Consider the following 21,221-nt stretch of genomic DNA (forward strand, 5'->3'; position numbering starts at 1 on the left):
GCTGTAATGGCACGCCCAGAGGCTTTGCTTCAGCCATGTTAAATCTGTCCAACACCTTTTCAATGTACTTTTCTTACGACAAATACAATAGGCGCTTGTCTCTTTGCCTTGTAACACGCACTCTAGGTATATGTTCAGCTGCCCCAAGGTCTTTCATTGAAAATGCAGATTTCAGCTGCCCTTTAAGAGCATCAACAATGCTTCTTTCTTTGCAGCTATCAACATATCATCAACATAGAGCACAAGAATGATAGGGTTGCCATCCTCATCACGTTTTGTATACAAACAATGGTTTGCATGGCTTCTTTTGTAACCATGTTTAAGCATGAAGCGATCAAACTTCTTGTACCATTGTCTACATGATTGTTTCAGCCCATACAAGCTTCTATTGAGCATACATACCATATGTTCCTTGCCAGGAATAACAAAACCCTCGGGTTGCTTCATGTAAAGCTCTTCTTTCACATCACCATGCAAGAAAGCGGTATGTACATCCATTTGGTCTATTTCCAAATCAAGAGCAGCCACTAGGGCAAACAATACATGCAAAGTGGTCATCTTCACAACAGGAGAGAACACTTCCTGAAAGTCTATGTCCTTGGTTTGAACATATCCCTTTGCAACTAGCCTTGTCTTATACTTGGGTTTTGCATCAACTCGGCTAACTCGGCTTTATAGTACTTGCAATCGGGTTTCTTGTGACCTTTCTTGCCACACTGATAGCAAGTCACATCACCCTTGCCTTTGCTGGCATTTCCCCTTTCCTTACTCTTACTCTTACTCCTTTGTGCATAAGCATTCTTCTTTTCGGTCCTGCCTCTAACCATGTTGGCAGAGCTGCCTTTCTCTCCACTTGCTTTTCTCCTTATTTCCTCATTCAAGATAGAACCCCTAACACCATCAAAGGTCAAATTGGGGTTATTGGATAATGAAACCACCAATGTTTCCCATGACTCAGGTAAAGGTCATAAGCAAGAAGATAGTTTTCAGCTTATCATCAAAAGGGGGCAAGCTTGAATCCTGTAACTGCGACAAAGTACTTGCGAACAACGACAAGTGCTCTGCAGCGCTCTTGGACTCATCTAGTTGCATGCCAACAAGTTTTCGCATCAAATGCACTTGGTTGACAGGTGTTGTATTTTCATACATTCCCTTTAACTTCTCCCACACATCAAAAGCAGTTGTGAGACCTTTCACATCAATGACTGTCTCATCGGTCATGGCCATTTTAATGTATGTAACAGCCTTCCTGTTCAGGCTAACCCATGCTTCATCCGTCATATTCTGTGGCTTTACCTGTTCAAGTGCCCCTTCACAATCCTTAAGAAATAGGATTCCCTGGATCTTGTCTTTCCAAAGGTCGAAACTTGTTCCATCGAACCTCCTAATCTCGAAGAGATTCTTCACATCCGAAGAAGATGAGGCCATAGTTGCACGAATAAGAGGGCTAATACACTGAATTTTTGGGCAAAATGCACAAAAACCGGAGTATAGCCTCGCAGAGGTGTGCACTACATCTCCAAATGGTCACAGGAGCAATTCGGGGCAAAATAGATCGATTTGGGCACAAAAAAAAATTTCTGAAATTTATGCACATGAAATTTCAGCTAGCGAATTTGTGCTCGAAAACAACAAATTTAGTTGTTTTTAGCCTCACAGAACATAAGATTAATGCACAGCCTTTAGAAGCATGTAAGAGCAAAAGCCCCTATTTGTAGCATCAAATTGCATGAAATTGAGCCACAAATGGTCATACATAGCCAAAATTTGTCAAACGTGCGTAGATTGCATCAATTTGCACTTTCCCCAATGTAGTCGCATCATAAAAACACTTGCAAAAACCTGCGTAACTTTGAAATTTGCTGAAAACACCTGTTTTAGGACCTGTTTTTCGGCAATTTCAGTGTTTTCGGGTAGAGAGGACTTAGCAAAAGTGTTCCCACACCTTTATACATCATTTGCAAAACCTGTATTTTGCTCTCATAACCTGTAATTTGCTGATTTTGACCTAATTTCAGCCTATTTTAGGTCAATTTGACTTGCTGGGAGCTCTCTAGTGTCCGGGGACGAGTCCTTTGGCAATGAAATTGCAAAATCTTGCATGAAAGTTGACCTCCTTGGCTGAAAATCAGCGTTTGCAGGTTTGGGAGCGAACCCTAATTTGGCTCTGATACCAGTTGATGAGCGCGCAGCGGTGTGTGCAAGTGAAAGAGCACGCGGAAATGTGCAGGGTGTGCACCTTAGAGAGGGGCGAGTGCAGACAGGAAGGAGGGCACTTGCAGAACGATAGGAGAGAGAGAGAGAGAGAGAGGACACGCTACACGATAGTTTGGGGAATGAGTAAGTGAGTTAAAAACTCACATTCCCTTTATTAATATGTATAGGATCAATTTAAATATAGTGGCCAAGTTCAATGTGAACTTGGCCAAAGGTTAGTAACCCTTTAAATATACATTAAAGAGGGCCATTTGGGCCTTTAACCCAGCATACAGCTGCCACGCTAGCACGCCAACGCAATTCACGGGATTTTGCACAATTCTGCCGCGTCATCTGGTCCGGGCAGTACTACCACATTATCATTTTGTGGCACGAGTTGCAAAATAGAGAAGCCCCAAGAGCGTGTACCTTGTTGAAGCAATATAAAGAAATACCGAAAGGGGTGCCAGGGTTTAGGGCCAGTGTAGTTTAGGAGTGGAACTCTGCCACTCTATGTCTCACGCAGATTCTCTCTCTCTCTCTCTCTCTCTTACTGTTCAGTGGTTTTGAAGTGCTAAAAGTCTCTTCCAGTCTGTTCTTTTCAATTGGCATGTGGTGCCATTCCGCTACGGTGGTATTGGAGCTTCAAGAGTATGCTTCTCTGAAAGCAAACCGGTCCCTACCAGAATAGACAGAGCAAGATGACGCTTCTGGATTCTACAGAGTACTTGTAGTTCCTCCTTGTTGACAGACTCTGCGATATATGTTGGAATTAGGGTTGCAGAGAAACACACACAGCTTGGAGAAGACGAAGGAAGCTCAAGGCACACAATTGAGAGTGTATTACTTAGTGTGCAATGGAAAGATAGATAGCCCTAGAGAATATACAATGCACGGGGGGAAAAAACCTCCTAAAGAGGGAAAAAATGCCCCGGCGGTCGTAGTGTGTTCACACACATCACTACCACATGTATATGGTAACAAATCCCCCATGGAGTGATGCGGTGAACGAGAGCTGGCATGAGTAAAGGGAAGTGCCATGCCCTGAGGACATGATCAGTCCACAAAGGGGAGTAAGCCCAAAGCTTTGCGGAAAGCTTCGAGCTTCTCATGAGACAATGCCTTTGTGAAAAGATCTGCAAGGTTGTCCTGTGTTGGCACATAAGCCAAGCTGATCTCTCATGCTGAGAGCCTCTCCTTGACATAGTGGTAATGCACCTCAATGTGCTTTGTGCGAGCGTGAAAAACTGGGTTCCTCGCAACTGCCAATGCGCTCCGACTGTCAGTGTAGATAGTGTTGGCAGTGTCCTGTTCAACACCCAAATCAGCCATAAGGCGTCTGAGCCATACACACTCAACCGTAGCTGTGAAGACTGCTCTGTACTCAGCCTCACAACTTGAAGTGGCCATAGTAGGTTGCTTCTTGCTCAACCATGATATACATGAACTGCCAAGCATGAAACAAAAACCACTTGTGGACACTCGTGTGTCAAAACAACCAGCCCAATCTGAGTCCGAAAAAGCATGTATGTTAGGTGCAGCGGAATGATTGTTTGTGCTTTGCTCAAGATGAGTGCTCCGAACTGTGCTTAAGGTTCCTTTTAGTTCTTATGGAAGGGAGAGCCTTCCGTTCTTAATGGAATGTGCTATGATCACAAACAAAGTGAATGGACACTGTGCGTGCAAGTGTATGAGACTGAGAGATAGAGAGAGAAGAGAGATACGACACGAGAGACGTTGTAAAACCCTCCTCCGAAGGCCCCACTCTCGTCGGCGAGAGTGGTCTACTTTTGATTGCACAAAGTGGTACAATGCATATGCAATGGACTGATGCAACTTGGACTATGCCGATGACGACGACGACGACTTGATGGCTGAAATCTGTGGTCTTCTATTTGCTGAATTTTGGGACTGAAAATGACTGTTTTGGCTGCGTTTTCATGGGCTGAAAATGGGGGTTCTTCTGCAACCAATTAGGCTGAATCTGCTGCATTTCTATCTGCTGAAAATCTGCGTTTTTGAATGCTGAAGATCTGCGTTTTTATGGCTGATGTCGAGGGCTGAAAACGCTGTCTGTCTGCAGGCTTAGGCTGCGTTTTCATGGCTGAAAAACGCTACCATCTTGTAGGTGTTCCTAGCGTTAGTATAACGCTGAAGTGGGGCTGTTGGTCGCGGGGAAAAACGCCAAGGAGCAAAACTTGTTGGCGATGGCTGCTTGTGGAAACGCCAAGGGGGGAAGAGGTATGGCGCTATGCAATGATGGGGATGGCTCACCAAGGGATGGCTTGGGGAGGTCTTGTTGAGAGGGAGGGAGTACCTGTTGCTTGGAAAAGCTTGCTGTGTTCCTTGCTCATCTGTCCTGTTGTGCTAACTTGGGTTTGCTTATATATTAACTCAGCAAAATTGCCCTACCTACTTTTGTTGGAAAGTCACTTAAAAGTAATAAGTGAAAATACCAAAAATAGGGAAAATAGGCTAAATGCACTGGAAAATTCCCCTAGCTGAATCTGATGAATCCTTAAGGGAATACTGATGATCATGCTGTGTGCAACCAGAGGATATGCATCTACACTAAGTGACTGGGCATGCACGGTCTACGAATAGACTCACAAAAGTGCCAGATCACTTTTAAATCTAGACTTGACTGGACTGACTGAACCTTGATCATGCTGTAGCTTGTCCACTGACACATAGGGTTGGATGTGTCACGTGACATCCCCTCCTTTTCAAAGTGAGGTACTGGTACCGAATTGTATTTCGTCGAGGGAGATCGCCAATAGCATCCGGAATCCTGGAAGGGACTCTTCGCCGGCCCACTTGGATGTGTGGGTCGTGCGGTACTTGAACTTCATAAAGGTCTGTAACGCTTGCTTCTTTGGGCCGCGCCGAAAGCGACAGAAAGTCTTCTGTGGCTCCTTCGATGCTTTAACTTCGTCTTTAGTCATGCTTCTTTCCTCTTCAAGAATCTCCACGGCTGAAAATTCCTGAAACCACTTCCAACACAAAACCATGAACATACCTATTCCATGTAAAGTGAGTGGAAAAAATCTTGTCTTCGCTAAAGACTGTGTATGCAATGTAGATGAATAAGAGACGGAGTGACAACCCGTTCATCAAACACATGCAAACAATGAGATCGAATCTTTCTCTTATGATCTAGAGCAATGAACTGTGGCAAGACACAATGGAAATGCCCACGCTTGGTGCTCATACTTTCATGTGCTCTTTCGGGTACTGTGTCATGCCAAGGAAGAGACATGGAATGTGACTTCCTTACATAAATACCTTTCAGCTTTTCATGAAAAATCCGCATACATTCGTGCTCATCCATGAGAGAAACGTGCTCAACATACAATATGTCATGCTTAGGAAAAGGGATCACATAAAGATGCTAACTAAAATACAGGAAACGATCACGAATGAAACACTCGAACAATGCGTGCGTATCAATCATGCGAACACACAATACTTCCTGTGAGGGTTCTTCGGACCTAGGCTCGAGAGCCAAGATTGGTTCTTCCTGAATGATCGAATCGTCCTGTGGGGATTCTTTGGACCTCGACTTGAAAGCCAAGATCGGATCTTCGTGATTGATCGAATCTACAACGAGGTTAGCTTCGCTCGAAAAAGCATCCACTAACACATCATCCTTGTGAACAATCACATCTTCTTCACGCAACTCATCATGCTTGTGAGAAATCACAAGCATGATCATGCAAATCATCATGCTTGTGAGAAATCACATCTTGATCATGCAAATCATCATGCTTGTCATTGTCATCCAAATCATCATGCTTATCAATATCATTCAAATCATCATGCTTATCATTGTCATTCAAATCATCATGCAAGTCATTAGCAATCAAATCATCATCATGCTTCACACAATCATGCAAATCCTGTGTGTTATGCTTTGGAGAAAAAGAGACTGAGAGAGTCTTCTCCTGAATTCTTTCAATCTTGTCCTGCATATTAGCAATGAGAGATGGAGAATGAGCTATGTCCTCTCCATGAATGACAGTAGGAGAATCACTTTTGGCATTGAGAGTTATAGTGTTAGTCAGAAAATCCATGAGAGCGTCGTTATCACGAAACCATCGAATGCCCAAAATCATATCATATCCTGAGAGAGGAGAAACAACAAATCTTCTAGTGAAGGCAGTCTGTTGAATTGCAAACAACACATCAAGGCACTCCTCCGTGATGAGAGCATCCATACCGGGACGAAAGCCAGAGACCTCGATAGGAGATCTCGGACTAACTTTGAGGCAGACTCTCTCAACAAGAGAGGAACTGATCACATCATGAATACTACCTAAGTCAAACAATATGACAAAACGGTGCTCCGACGTACGACCATAACATTTAATGAGAGAATCATCAATGGGAGGGTCCTGAGAAACTTGGGGCACATTCGTGTTATCATTCATTGCATTGACAGAGGAAGTGGGTGCTGTGGGTTCTTTAGATTCATTCGATTCAAGCTTAGCACAAGTTCTTTTAATGTGACCCTTAATGTGACAATGAAAACAACGACCTTCCTTAGAATAAGTGCTTTGCTCTTCTGACGTGATGTATTCTCCTACAATTCCTTGTGCTACCTTTTCATCTGGAGTAAGCTTAGGTTTAACAATTGTGTTAGCCTTACCCTTAGATTCATTGGAAGAATTCTTTGATGAGAGACTGTTGGAAGATTGGTTAGAAGAGTTATCATTCTTACCATTCTTGCCGTTCTTACCGTTCTGAGAGGTCTGCGAGGTACTTGTGGAAGTCTTGTTCTCCTTAGGCTTTCCCTTGTTGTGCTTCATCTCTTGGGAGAGCGATTGCTACCGCCTTGTTGAGATCCGCGGGGTCAAAGACTTCGACATCAAACTTGATGTATTCGTCTAACCCAAAGAGAAAAGCCTCTTTGCGCTCATCATCCGATTTGCGTAATTGAGTGCCTAGCTGCAAAACACGGTTGGAAAAAGACATGACTGGTATACCATGTTGCTTGAGATTGCGCCAATCCTCTTTCAATTGTGCGAGGTACTGAGGTGGCATAAACTGCGCCTTGAGCTTGTCTTGGAAATCAGCCCAACTAAAAGAGAGGGATGTGAATTCGTCGGCTGCCTCTAGGTGCGCGGCTAGCTGTGCCTCTTACCATGCGTGGTACCAATTAATGGCATCACCGGCAAGGTACATAGCTGCCGTCAAAACTTTGCTATTTCCTGTTTTCTTAGTTGTCGCAAAATAAGTATTTAATTGATGCAACCAAGAATGAATCACTGTAGCATCCATCTTACCATTATACTTACTGAAGGTCAACTTTTCGGTGACTGGGTTGTTGGAATCCGCATCGTGGCTTGCACCACTTGAGGAACTCCCACGATCTTTGGGTGGTTCTGTCTTCAAGGCTAGTACTTGGGAAATAAATTCTTGAGTGCGTAGCTCCCTTTGAGCTTCACGCTCGACCTCCAAGGCCACGCTTTGTGTTGGCGCTTCCTCCTTTCTTAGTTCTTTTCTTTCTTTTCTTGCGTCGCGCTCGCGTTCGAAAGCAAGGCGCTTGTCTTCTTGTTGTGCGGCAAGTCTGGCATTTCTTTCGTCGCGCTCGCGGTCCTTGGCTACTTGCTCACAGTCCTTAGCTGCTTGTTCACGGTCCTTAGTTGCTTGTTCTTCGGCAAGTCTTGTAATTCTTTCGTCGCGCTCACGGCCCCTAGCTTCTTGTTGTTTTGCTTTGCTTGCGAGTTGTGCCAATGCAACTCGATTCGTTTCTTGTTGTTGTGCCATCATGTCCAACATCGACTTGACCATCGCCTCCATAGGAGTGAGAACAACTCGTGTTTTAGATGGCGAAGGGGAAGGGTTGGAAAAATCTCCTGGTGGGGAGAATCCTTCGTCGTCTCTCTCATGCTCATCACCTGAATGCGAAGTATCCATTCCGCTTCGGGTGACGACCATGCACTATGATCTTTGGTTATTAAGTTCACGAGGAACTTGGGTTCTTGAGGGTCTTGGTTCTTGGGTTCTTGGGTTCTTGAGGATCTTGAGGTTCTTGAGGTTTTCTTTCGCTTGCCAATTGCATTGGAGAAGGATCTTCTCTTCACCCGAGTTCTACTCTTTTCCCGGGCGCACCCCTTGGCGGCCTTGCGCTCACTCCAAGGTTGCTTTTTCCCACCTCACGTCGATTGGCCGGCCGCTAAGTGCACGGTCCGCTCTCAATGAGTGAAAAGAGACACAAGGGAAGGCTAGACAAGCCCTTCTTTCTTGGGATTCCTGTCACTCTTTAACCAAACACGATTAGGAATCGACACGCCCAAGTAAACTTGGGTGCGTGCGACCTCAATAAGCAAAAAGAAAATTCTTGTGGTTCTTTCCTTGAGTGATACAGAACACTGCCAAAGCTCTGATACCAATGTAAGTGCGGTGGAATGATTGTTTGCGCTTTGCTCAAGATGAGTGCTCCGAACTGTGCTCAAACAGTACTTTGGTAAAGAGTGACATCAGCAGGATCTCCAGCATCACGTAGACTTAACTTCAAACCTATTTCTATGGGAGTGGCAATAGGTTTGCAATCCTCAAGTCCAAACTTACATAGCAATGTTTCTATGTAACTTTTCTGACACAAGGCAATACCACCATCACACTGCTTAAACTGTATACCCAAGAAATGATGCAACAACCTCAAATCTTTCATCTTGAAAGTAGCATTCAAATCAGCTCTAAATTCAGCAATATGTCTCTCATTTCGTCCAGTGATCAGCAAATCATCTACATAAAGAACCACAATGAGAAGTACATCACCCTCATGCTTTACATACAATGTGCTTTCTGTTGGACTGTTGCGAAAGCCTTGTTTGACCAAGTGAGTGTCAGCTTTTTCATACCAAGCACGAGGAGATTGGTATCTGCACAAAGCCTTCTTACATCTGCACACTTTGTCCTCTTGTCCTTTCTTGACAAAACCGCGAGGCTGCGTTACATAAACTTCCTCAAATATGTCACCATTCAAGAGAGCAGTAACATTGTTTGATTGATGTACATCCCAACCAAAATGAGCTGCCAATGCACATAGAAAACGCACAATAGTCATACGACAAGTGGGAGCAAAAGTCTCTTCATAATCTATGCATTTTTGATGTGCATAACCCTTTGCAACGAGTCGAGCCTTATGGCGATCGATCTCACCATCCGGCTTGCGTTTTAACTTGTAAACCCACTTCGTACCAATGGCCTTTTTGCCAGGAGGCAAATCACATAAAGTCCATGTGTCATTTTGTATAAGTGCATCATATTCTGATTGCATGGCAGCCATCCATTTTCTGAATTCTGTGCTTCATCAAAAGACAGAGGTTCCTCAACATCATGTAAGCTAGACACGGCCAAAGCATAATAATCTGATGCATAAGATGCATGGCGAGAGCCTGAACGAGTACGACTAGACAAAGGTGCATCCAGTTTACTGTCACGCAATGTATGCACCAACCCTTTTGGCATACCTCTAGCCTGCTCATTTTCAGCCCTTTCCTCATCAAGTACATCATGTTCAGTAATAGGCTGATCTGTAACATTTTTAGAAACCCCCATAGGTTGTACATTTGCCTCATTGGAATACCTTCAAACTTCCACCATTGAAAAGAGGCAACAAAGTGTCATAAATGTCGTTTGAGCTTACATTACTGTCTCTAGTACATGACAGCAAGGGCTGAACAGAATGTTCCACAAACACTATATCCCGTGAAACCAAAATATACTTTGTTTGCGGGTGATACAACCTGTAACCTTTGCTTTCAGCACTATAACAAAAAAAAAAACATTTGACAGCCTTATCATCCAATTTTCTGCGCCGTGTTTGTGGAACCAAAGCTTATGCCAAACATCCAAAAACACGCATGTGCTTAATAGAAGGCTTTCTATCATGCCATGCTTCATATGGAGTAATAGATTGCAAAGCTTTCGTAGGACACCTGATTAGTACATAAGTGGCACACATGATGGCCTCAAGCCAAAAAGAATGCGGCAAAACTTGACTTTTGACGAGACATCGTGCCATTTCCGAAAGTGACTTGTTTTTCCTCTCAGCAACACCATTTTGTTGAGGTGTATAAGGCACTACACATTGGTGTTTTATCCCACGACTAGCCAAAAATGCATTAAATTCATGAGACATATACTCCCCCCCTCGATCGGCACGGAGGGTGGTGCCCATAGTACGTTTCGAGACATTTTCAGCCATAGCCAGAAATTGTTTGAAGCACATAAAAACTTCGGACTACACTTTAAGCGGAAATATCCATGTATGCCTGGAGTAATCATCAATTAAAGTCACGAAGTAAAGGTAATTGCCCGAGGACAGAGTTTGCATGGGTTCACAAACATCACTATGCACAAGCTGCAACCTGCACGTGGCCCTAACAGAACCATCCTTTGGAAACTTCGAACGCTGCATCTTACCCAAAATACAGCCTTCACAAACATGTTTGATAGGTGCTTCAAGAGGCGGCAAAGAAGCAACCATATGAGATTTTTGCAAACGCAGCAAACTGGCAAAATTCAGATGACCAAAACGTGCATGCCAAAGTTTTGCATCTGAAATAGCCCTTGAATCTGCCAACTGCATTTGCAAAATTTTGTCCACACTTGTAATACAAAGTGAGCTTATACAATCCACAACACAAAAGCCCAGATGCAACAATTTAATCACCAAAAATGAGATCATGAACTGTACATCTATCATTCACAAATGTGACTACAAGTCCAAGTCTAGCAAGTGCAGATACAGACAAAAGATTCTTCTTGATCCCAGGTACATAAAGTGCATCAACAAGTGTGAAAGAACTGCCATTTGCAGCAGTAAGCACAATCTTTCCCAACTCCCTAAACCGGATAAGAGGCATTGTTGGCACAATTGACTGAATTCCCATGAGGGACAGACTCGAGAGAGGTGAACAATTCACGATGTGAGGTAATATGCTTTGTAGCACCACTGTGTCGAAATACCAGACATGTGACTCTGCAGCAACTGACATGCATGCATATTGGACAACAGGATTGTAAGTGCACTCTGCACTAAAAGCCCATTCTGCATCAACATTAGCATCACAGTCTCCGTTCACAGAAGACTCAACTATGGCTGCATTTATATTGGAATCAGCATTTGCAGTGGAACCAGCCTCTTTCTTCTTAGCCTCTTTGGCCTTCAACTTAGGACACTGCTTGATCAAGTGATCATTAGCGTTACAATAATGGCAATGCATCTTCTTTCTGTCCTTATCACCAGAATTGCCAGACGCAGTGCTGCCAACAGAGGCACTAGGAACAGAAGTTTTGCCACTGGCAGCAGAACCATAAGAAGTGGCTGCATTGCTGTTACTACCCTTACAGCAATGTGTATAATGCATCAAACTTGACAACTTCAGGATTTCCTTGGGTCATAAGTCTCCAAGTACTAGCAGAAGTCTGTAAGAATCTGGTAAGGCATCAAGAACAGTCTGCACAAGAGAACCGTCTGAAATGACTTCACCTGCAGAAACAAGTTGCTCATTGATATCCTTGACACAAGCAAGGAAAGTGTCCATATCATCTTCCTCATGTATAATCTTCGACTCCAGCTCTTTACGCAAGCAGCAAAGCAATTTTAGCCTCGTTGCGACTTGCATAAAGACCAGCCAAAATATCCCAAGCCTGTTTTGCAGATTTTGCTTAACGAATGTGAGGAACAATGGTGCGCTTCACAGACAATGCAATTAATGCATGAGCCTGCGACATCCCAACGAGATTGTTCTGCCATAGGCAAAACAACACTAATAGCAGCAATTCTTGCAACAAGACTTGCCACATCTTCAACATCGCCTGCATCCTCAGAACCAGGACGTACATCAATGCCCTGCACAATATTCCAGACGCCCTTTGAAACAAGAACATGTTGCATCATGTAAGCCCACATAGGGTAATTGTCACCATCCAACCTGTCCTCAGCAGTAAACATTTTGAACACATCTGTGTTGTTGTCAGCCATGGTAAATGTTGCACCTGATGTGAAAACTGCCTGTAAAGAGGAGAAACGAAGCGGAAACAACACGTGCTATATAGCACAAACCGTAGAAGACTGTAAGACACCTGTTATGCAGGAAACGGCACTGACAAAAATTCTGCACAAAATGACGAAATTGCCTGTGCAAACCTGCGTGTAGTGGAAACGGAGGCCGAAATAAGCTCGTATTAGAAATCTGAGCAGACTAAGCTCTACGAGTTCTCCCGAAATATTTGTCGACGTGTGGACGCTCGCCAAACGTCACTGAAATCGGAGAAAGTGAGTAGGCGTGTGCTGGAGCAACTGGCGATTGAGCCCGTGAGGACGCAACATGCTCTGATACCAATTGTTGGAATTAGGGTTGCAGAGGAACGCACACAGCTTGGAGAAGATGAAGGAAGCTCTAAGGCACACAACTGAGAGTGTATTACTTAGTGTGCAATGGAAAGATAGATAGCCCTAGAGTGATGGGCGTATATACAATGCATGGGGAAAAAACCTCCTAAAGAGGGAAAAAAATGCCTCGACGGTCCTAGCGTGTTCACACACATCACTACCACATGTATATGATAACAATATATTCTTGAGACATCCTCAACAGAACCTCCCGATTCTGCAAAGTTTTCAATATTTTTTGAACTACATGTTGCTGTCTCAGGTTGTTCCTCCTCTGGCACCACCCTACAGCCCACTTAGTACTCCAAGGTGGTACCAAACGTATTGTACGTACTGTACGTTGTTTCGTACAGGAAAAAAGTTTATGTACGTAAAAATACGTACTCTTGTAAAATAAACTCAATTTACCAAACTTTCTAGGACATTTCTGATAAAAAAACAAGAGAGGGCAACAACTTTTAGAGACATTCAAAGACATGTTTTACAAGACAACCACATATTGTGTAACTACTGCAAGAGACTTCAAAGTTTAGACGACATTGATGATTGAATAGGCATATTAAAGCTCAAATGAGGACAGGTTTAGTGGCCCATAAGTCAACAAAAATGCATCAAAAACCCTCAGACACACTCTTCTCCCAAAAAGAATTTTTTTAAAAAGTGCCTTGTACTGATCGATATGTACCGTATGGATCGTACAGCACGTCCGTACGGTACGGAACGGATCCGTACGTACGTTTTGATCCTACCTTGTAGTACTCTATTCTCATCGGGGGAGTTTTTAAAAATATGGTTCAACCATCTGACGGCAACCGCCTGTGCCACCACCTCACCCACCGCCACCTAGGTATAACGATTGGAGCCCGTATACAGACCCCTATCATCCACATCTTGGATTTGCACTACATCAATCAAAGGATTTCAAGGATGGTGGATCTACATTAAAATTTTTCATCTTTTCGAGTGGGAAAGATAGAAAGAAAGCCTTACAATTGCTGTAGTAGTTTGACAATATCTATGCTCTGGGGAACGACACTAAAGAATTAAAGATCTCTCACGCCGCCGGTTTTAAGATAATGCTATGTAATGGTGGACTTGGCAAGCTTTCAAGGACTTTGAATATGGTCAGTTTGCTAGAGAACTTGAGGCCGAGCTGGCCAGAGGGCAAATTCATAAAGTTGGACCACTCATTGGTGCTCTTTCGATGTCACAAATCAGCCCTACAAAGGACGCCCCACTTTTAGGGCTGATTTGTGCTATGCGCCTCACTTTTAGGGCTGATACATGTTCAAGATAGATGTGATAGATGCCATGTGGTTTGTACCATTGATGCATGTTACATGATTGATTGATTAATCGATAAATATTGTTGCCCTTGTTCTATTTTGCTGATGTAATCGAGGATGATTACTATGTTCTCAACGGCGGGTATGTCACATAACACATGACACAAATCAGCCCTAAAAGCGAGGCACATAACACAAATCAGCCCTGAAAGTGGGGCACCCTTCTTTTTATAAGCTAACAATTGAAAAGCCAAAGGTCGGACGAATGAAAAGCCAAAGGTTTGCCCGATGAAAAGCCAAAGGTCAACACCGAAAAGGCTAGGCTAGTACCTGTATGAAGACCTCTTGGGAGCATTTTTAACCATCATCAGTTATTGGGTGATCTCTCTCTTTGAGCATTTGTGAAGACGACCAAGGCTTTGAGCTTTCTTGAAGATGACGAAGGCTTGAGCACTTGTGAAGCTCAACAAGGCCTTGAGCACTTGTGACAACAACTTGTATTGACCATCTTTTGCAATATAAAAGAAATACCCTATGGGGGTGCTTGTCTTGAGTGCTGATGCTTATATGGAAGGAACTCCGTCTTCGTGTGTCTCTTATGTTTGTTTTGTGTGTGTGTGTGTGTGTGTGTGTGTGTGTGTGTGTGTGGAAGTGTTTGCTATTGTGATTCACTATCTGTTCTTAACGTACATAAAGGTTTCATTTGATCACCATTCAAGGGTACCATGGCAAGGTAGACTTTCACATCATGCAGTTAGCGCATTGTAAAACACTTTTTGGCATAACGTGGCACGACAAGAACGATGCTACTATTTAGATCCAAAACTGAACCATTACTTTGGTGTAGAATGACAAGCCAGTCGTACTTCCAGTTCAACTGACCGAGACCAACCCAAAATTATTTCAATTATTTGTATCTAGATACTTTTGAACTTTGTTCGAGAATATTATGTGTAATTGGTTTGAAATAGGATTTATCTGTTTTGAACTTGTCTTGGTGCCGATTGAGATTGCTTGATTTTGGTTCTGATGCTGTTTTCAATGCTAAGTTAACTTGGAATACCTCATGGCTCGACATTGGTCGGGGAGGAGTATTTAAGAGGAAAATTGTGATTGAGAACATGTGAATAGCTCATGGCTCGGGTCTTGATCTTCGGGGGAGTATTCATGTGGATGTGTATTTGGAAACCTTTAAACAATGCAGGCTGTGGTATGGGGAGCGTCTAGTTGTAAATAGAACCTGGGATCGATACATGTTGCGGTCTGGGGGCGTTTGGTTGTATATGGCCCTTTGAATCTCATGGCCTGGACTTCGGTTAATGGGGGGAGTATTCATGGGGAAGTGTGGCCTTTGAGTTTCTCATGGCCTGGGACCCAGGGGGATATTCATTGGGGAGTTTATGTCTATATGTCTTGTGATTGCATCTATAATCATCTGTCTTGCATTGTGATGTGCCAACCAGATATGTTCCACATTGGGTGAGATTGCGTGGATATGTAATCTTAGTGCATCGAGACACCTCTTTAAGGATAAGCGCGGTCTGGGTGTGATGGCTAACTTTGCTACACCGGAATATTAAGAGGTGTGATATGAAATTTTTGAACTAACTTGATTGACTTTTGCAATCTAATCGCAGACAATCACTCTTCTTTCAAGAGAGGAGTATGTCACAAAATATTGACGTGGCACTAACTGAAGATCAACCAACTTATTGAAGACGACCCAGGGGCCTAAAACCTTAAACTGAAGACAAAGAGTTAGGATTAAAAATTCTTGCCTTGATCTAACTTGGAGATCTTGGCCGAGGGGCCTAAAACCCCCAAAACCCAGGACCTCAAAATTACGTAAAGCTGATGACATGGCATACTGTACGGACATCTTGGATTTCGCGCTGACAGCTTGTACGGATTTCTGTAATTTCCGCTAGCTGATTCTGGACGCCAGATTTTGGATCAAGAGCTTTTAGAAGTGTGAGTTTTTCATGTAACTGCTTTTAGAGGCAAGGGGTCTTTAAATATGGGCAAGAGAGTCTCCTTCTGGCATCTTGAACTATAGAGGAGTAGAGGAGCCCCAAGAGCTTGTACCTTGTTGAAGCAATATAAAGGAATACCGAAAGGGTGCCAGGGTTCGGGGCTTATGTAGTCTAGAAGTGGAACCCCGCCACTCTGCGTCTCTCGCGTGGATTTTCTCTCTCTTTCTCTCTCTCTCTCTCTCTCTCTCTCTCTTTGTTGAGTTGTTTTGAAGGGCCAAAAGCTTGTTCTAGTCTGTTCTTTTCAGTTGGCACGTGGTGCCATTCCATTACACATACACAACTTTGGAAGGATCGGAGAGGATGTGTTCATAGGTTCAATTCCAGGAGCCTCGCACCAAGCTATGGCTTTGTCACGTGCACATCTAACCCTATGTGCATGTGGACAAGCTGTTCCTACTTCTAGGGTTTAGGTAGCCTAGGAAGTGTTATGGCAACCTTGTGAGCCTGTACGTGGGCCGAGCATGTCTAGGCACTTAGAACAGCTGCATACCCTCTCATTGCACAACCCAGGATCATTAGCATCATGACCCAGTACCCAGCATGAGCATTTCCCACCGCATGAACCCAGCGTCGCGACAACATGTGAACCACCACTTATAATTCATTTATTCTATAAAAGTGAGTTTTTGCATTTAACCAAATCGTGGGGGCTAAAAGGAGGGCTGCTCGACCCAATTGCAAGTAGATATAAAGGAAAGGCCTTGGCGCTAGAGACAGGCAGAAGACCAAGAGAGTTTTAGGTGCACAGTAGCAAGACGTGCTGCAGACCAGCCTTCCAGTGTTTTCTCAGCATGAAGACCTGCGTTTTCAGCCTTAAGAACCAGCGTTTTCAGATCAGCCATTAGCCTTGCAAGTACCCTCACCACCCGATTGCAGATCCTTGCCGGATTTCCCACCAGAACCCATATCAGCCTAGTGTTTTCAGTTTCAACAGACCTCAGCCAGCGTTTTGCAGATTTAGCCAGATCAGCCAGTGTTTTTGCATTTCAGCCCTTGCTCGCCTCGACGGTTGCAAATCAGCCCCGTAGAACCGCTACAGTAGGAGATCAACCGCAGAAGTACCTAGCATTTTCAGTTTTCAGCCTTGATGTCGTCGTCGTCGACATCATCGTCAAGTACCACAACCAGATTTTGTGCAATCTAAAGCAAATACCTCTCTAGCAATAGAGAGGGGGGCCCTCGGAGGGGGGTTTGGGACCCTGTCTAGTGTCGTCTCTCTCTCTCTCTCTCGCACTCTCTTGCACTCTCATTCACAATTTGCATTCCACTCTCTTGTTTTGTTCATTGCACATTCTCTCCTTGTCGGATAGATCTTTAAGGTCTCTCAGATAGTTTCCTACGACGTTAAAATACTCTTCTTCTTCTTCTCATCTCATTAAGTCAAGGAAGGCTCTCCCTTCCCGTTAGTAAAAGGAACCTTGAGCACCCACTGATCACTCATCTTGAGCCATACACCATCATTCACTTCCGTTGTACATTACAGACTTTTTGAATTTTGATACTTTGGTTGCCTTAGCTATGCTATTTGGAGTACAGATATGGAGACCCTCTATAGATTATCATAGTCGTCAGCGTGGACATACAGATGGGTGGCGACACATGGAGAGGCCAATTATCTCCATGATCTCAAGGATGATCAAGGCTAAGGTCTCGGTTCCTGTCACAAATTGCCAACATGTCAAGCCACTGAAGACTAGGCGGGTTAGGGTTTCCTAGACTTAACCCTAGCCTTATGGAATAAGCAATGGTTGTAATAACCTTGGTGCCTTTTACTTGTCAAACTTGACCTTTTGGCAAATTACGCATGCTCATAGAGAGTCATCCACATCTCTCCTCAAAGTAGACCAATGAAAGAATGTCTCATTGTTGCATCTATGCCACGATGCCCGGCATACGGTGGGACATGGCTTTCTACCATAACTTTATGTCGCAATGGCCTAGTGACACATTGTCTTCCATGCATCATCATAAAACCATCCCTGAGGTTGTCCATCTTGCAACCGTTTAAAAGTAGCATGCTGGTCCTTCATGTCAGCAAGCTCATGATGAGAAGGATTTGACACAACTGAAATTTGTGGCTGTCTTGACAGTGTATTAGCCACAACATTCTTCTTTCCTTCCACATGCACAATATGAAAGTGGAACATAGTTGCCCATCTCATATGATTTTCAAATAACTTTGACTATGTCAAAAAGTATCGCAAGGTTTGATGAGCTGTTTGGACAACAAAATCAGCACCTAGCAGGTAGTGTTTCCACCTTGAAAGCACATGAATCACGGCCAATAGCTCTTTCTCATAGATTTGCATAGTCTTTTCTGGCCCTTGTAAGATTCTGCTTTCATAGGCTACTACCCGACCATCTTGCATTAACATTGTCCCAATACTATTGCCACACGCATCACACTGGACCACCAATGATTTCGTGAGATTAGTTAAAAAGATTATTGGATCTGAATTCATCTTTTTCTTCAAGAGATGAAAAGCTGAAATCTCTTTTTTTGTCCATTTGAAAGTGACCTCTTTCTTTTGCAAAGCATGTAGGGGTGAAGCAATCTTGACAAAGTTTCGGATGAATCTTTTGTAATAGGAACACAGTCCCAAGAAGCTATGGACATCATGCACAATCTTCAAGTCTATCTATGTCTTGATTGCTTCAACCTTGGCAAGATCCATTCGGACACCATCCTTTGACACTATGTGGCCTAAAAAGTAGATCTCTTCCAAGAAGAATTCACTTTTTGTGGGGTTGATGAGCAACTCTATGACTATCAACACACTAGACAAGTGACGCCTATGCTCCCCTTCATTCTTCGAATAGACTATCATGTCATCAAAGAATGTGTCAACAAACTTTGATGTGGACGGAAGATCCTATCCATCATCCTATTGAACGTAGCAGGAGCATTTGTAAGACCAAATGGCATCACTAAGAACTCATACAACCCAAATAACGTTCTAAACGCAGTCTTGTGCACATCATCTGGCGTGATACGAATCTGATGATACCCACTTTAAAGATCTATCATGCTGAAAATTGCCGCACCCTCTAAACGGTCAAGAATATCATCAATCCTTGGAGCAGGAAACCTATTCTTGATGTTATTCTAAAGTATCGCACGGTAATCATTAATACACATGCGCCAAGAGCCATCCTTCTTCTATACTAGAAGCACTTTGGAGCAAAAGCGTGAAGAACTAGGTTGGATCATCCCTTTTTCTAACAAATCCTGTACTTGGCTCATAATCTCTTTCTGCTGGCCGCACTAACTCTGTAGGGAGGTCTATTTGGTGGGCTACAACCTCTATTGCATGATCCTCAGGCCTCTTCGGTGGCAACTGAGACTGCAATGAATCAGAAAAACAGTCACTAAACTCTCGCAAAAATGCTGACCTTTCTTTATATAACATAGATAAATTTGATTGACAATTATTTGGAACATCACGTGAAAAAGTCAAGTACGCAGAAAACTGATTTTTAATTACAGAAGTGATAGTCGAAGCTGATACAATAGGGACAAACTCTCCTTTGAACTTTACATCTAAGATGTGAGTTTTGCCCCTATGTGAGTTGGATGCCTGCAACAAAAAGGTGATCTTTATGTTGTAGGCATCCAACATTTTATGTACACGGAACATCCATGGGATCCCCAACAAAGCATCGCATCCTTCCGGTGGCATGATGTAAAATTCTTCCGTGTCCACATATGACTGAATATGCAAACGCAGCTTTCCAATGATGGGAGTAGCACACTCTAAATGCCAGAACATGCCAAACCTACCTTTGCTATGTACTCTATTTCTTCAGCTTTAATGCCCAACTTGATAGCCAATTCCGGTGAGATAAGAGTTTGACTTTGCACCTGGATCAAAGAAAATAAGCGCTGTTTGATCCCTAATTTTACCCCACACTCTGCATAGCTCATTGGCATCAGAATTTGGCTTTTTGCCCACCATATCTGGCACGAAACCGGCCAAGGGTTTGGGCTTCTTTTCTTTTTTGTCCTTTTGAGTCAGGTGGCCTCTTCCTCTGTGGACAATCTGCCGCAAATTGACGAGGCTGAATTTTTACGCATTCATAAAGTTGTCCAATCTGCCTCCTGGGAAAATTGCGTTTCCGAAAGCAGTCCCATTCGCACTTCTGAAGAAACCGTCACCACTGTCATTCTTTTTATATCAGAGTGAATAGTGATAAGCTTTGAATGGGCATGTCCATCTCAGTGGCTATGCCAGCTTAAGACTTTCAAAGGTGCGATGGATTCTGCTCATGCTTTGCAGTTTGATTTTATGGTTAAATCAATTTTTATGTTTCAACTTATATACGTTGGCCTTATTGAAGAAATTTTGATTCTTCCATCCTACAATGACTTACCAAGAGCTTTACAAAATTTTCAAATGTTTGCATTGGTTTGTATAGCAATGGTGCCTTACTTTTTTTTAATCAGAGAAAGGGTAAGCATTTTATGAATTGGTTGCAGGACGTGTAAAAATTGATCATGAAACCAGGGTTCGAAGAAAAGAGCTTGGTGTTGATTCCAATCCCAACCCTCTTTTCGTGAGGAGTTTCTCAAAGGAGGAGCAAAGCAAGCCCAGGGAAGTGGAGCCTGTTTGCGCTTTGCATAAGAGACTGATGTTTCGTGTTGTTGAAAGTGATGCTCCAGTCAGGAAGTTTACATCATAGACCTTAGCGGCGAAAGGAAACTCAAAAGTGTATCTCCTCATCATCTCCATATTTGTCTCCTCATCACACACGTGCATGTGCCCACATGCAGGCACTTATACATGATATTATGTGTGTGTGTGTGTTGAGAGAGAGAGAGAGAGAGAGAGAGAGAGAGAGAGAGAGAGAGAGAGAGACGGCTAATGTTTTCCTAACTGAAGAAAACAAGGGCACACGCCGGTTTTTATGTCAAAATTTGAAGCATTTGCTGGTATTTACACTGAAACTTGTGAAATTTTTCCGGTTTTCTCTGAAGGCAAAGCTCGGAATCTAGCTGAGATTTTGCAATTTGAGCCAGCTAATAAGACTTGGTGTTTTACAAATTGGAGAGAGAGAGAGAGAGAGAGAGAGACTGCCCAAATGATCCAACAGGCTTGATACGAGGGGACTGACAGTCATTGGGATAGATACCGTGAGACCAAAGTGGGTCCAATGAAGATGACTTCCATTGATTGATTTGTGGGTTTTATGGTTTTTGTCTGTTTTTCTAATTATTTGGTGTGTGGTGAATCATGCTTTCTTCTCACAAGAGTCCATAGCTTGGAGCAAGCAGAGTAGGCTGTATTCTTTTGTTATGTA

General features: G+C 43.3%; 1 protein-coding gene across 1 annotated transcript in view; it reads left to right on the top strand.

The window, feature by feature from the left end:
• Positions 1 to 20,877, top strand: part of LOC147434299 (uncharacterized) — a 68,543-nt gene extending 47,666 nt beyond the window's left edge. Inside the window, exon 4 of the mRNA XM_086489918.1 lies at positions 20,401 to 20,877. Coding sequence (XP_086346044.1) covers positions 20,401 to 20,603 — 203 coding nt within the window. The 3' untranslated portion in view covers positions 20,604 to 20,877. The remainder of the gene's footprint in view (positions 1 to 20,400) is intronic.
• The last annotated feature ends 344 nt before the right edge of the window (positions 20,878 to 21,221 follow it).

This window comes from Adiantum capillus-veneris, chromosome 19 (genome assembly GCF_014529385.1).
Source record: "Adiantum capillus-veneris isolate H3 chromosome 19, ASM1452938v2, whole genome shotgun sequence".
Classification (NCBI taxonomy): domain Eukaryota; kingdom Viridiplantae; phylum Streptophyta; class Polypodiopsida; order Polypodiales; family Pteridaceae; genus Adiantum; species Adiantum capillus-veneris.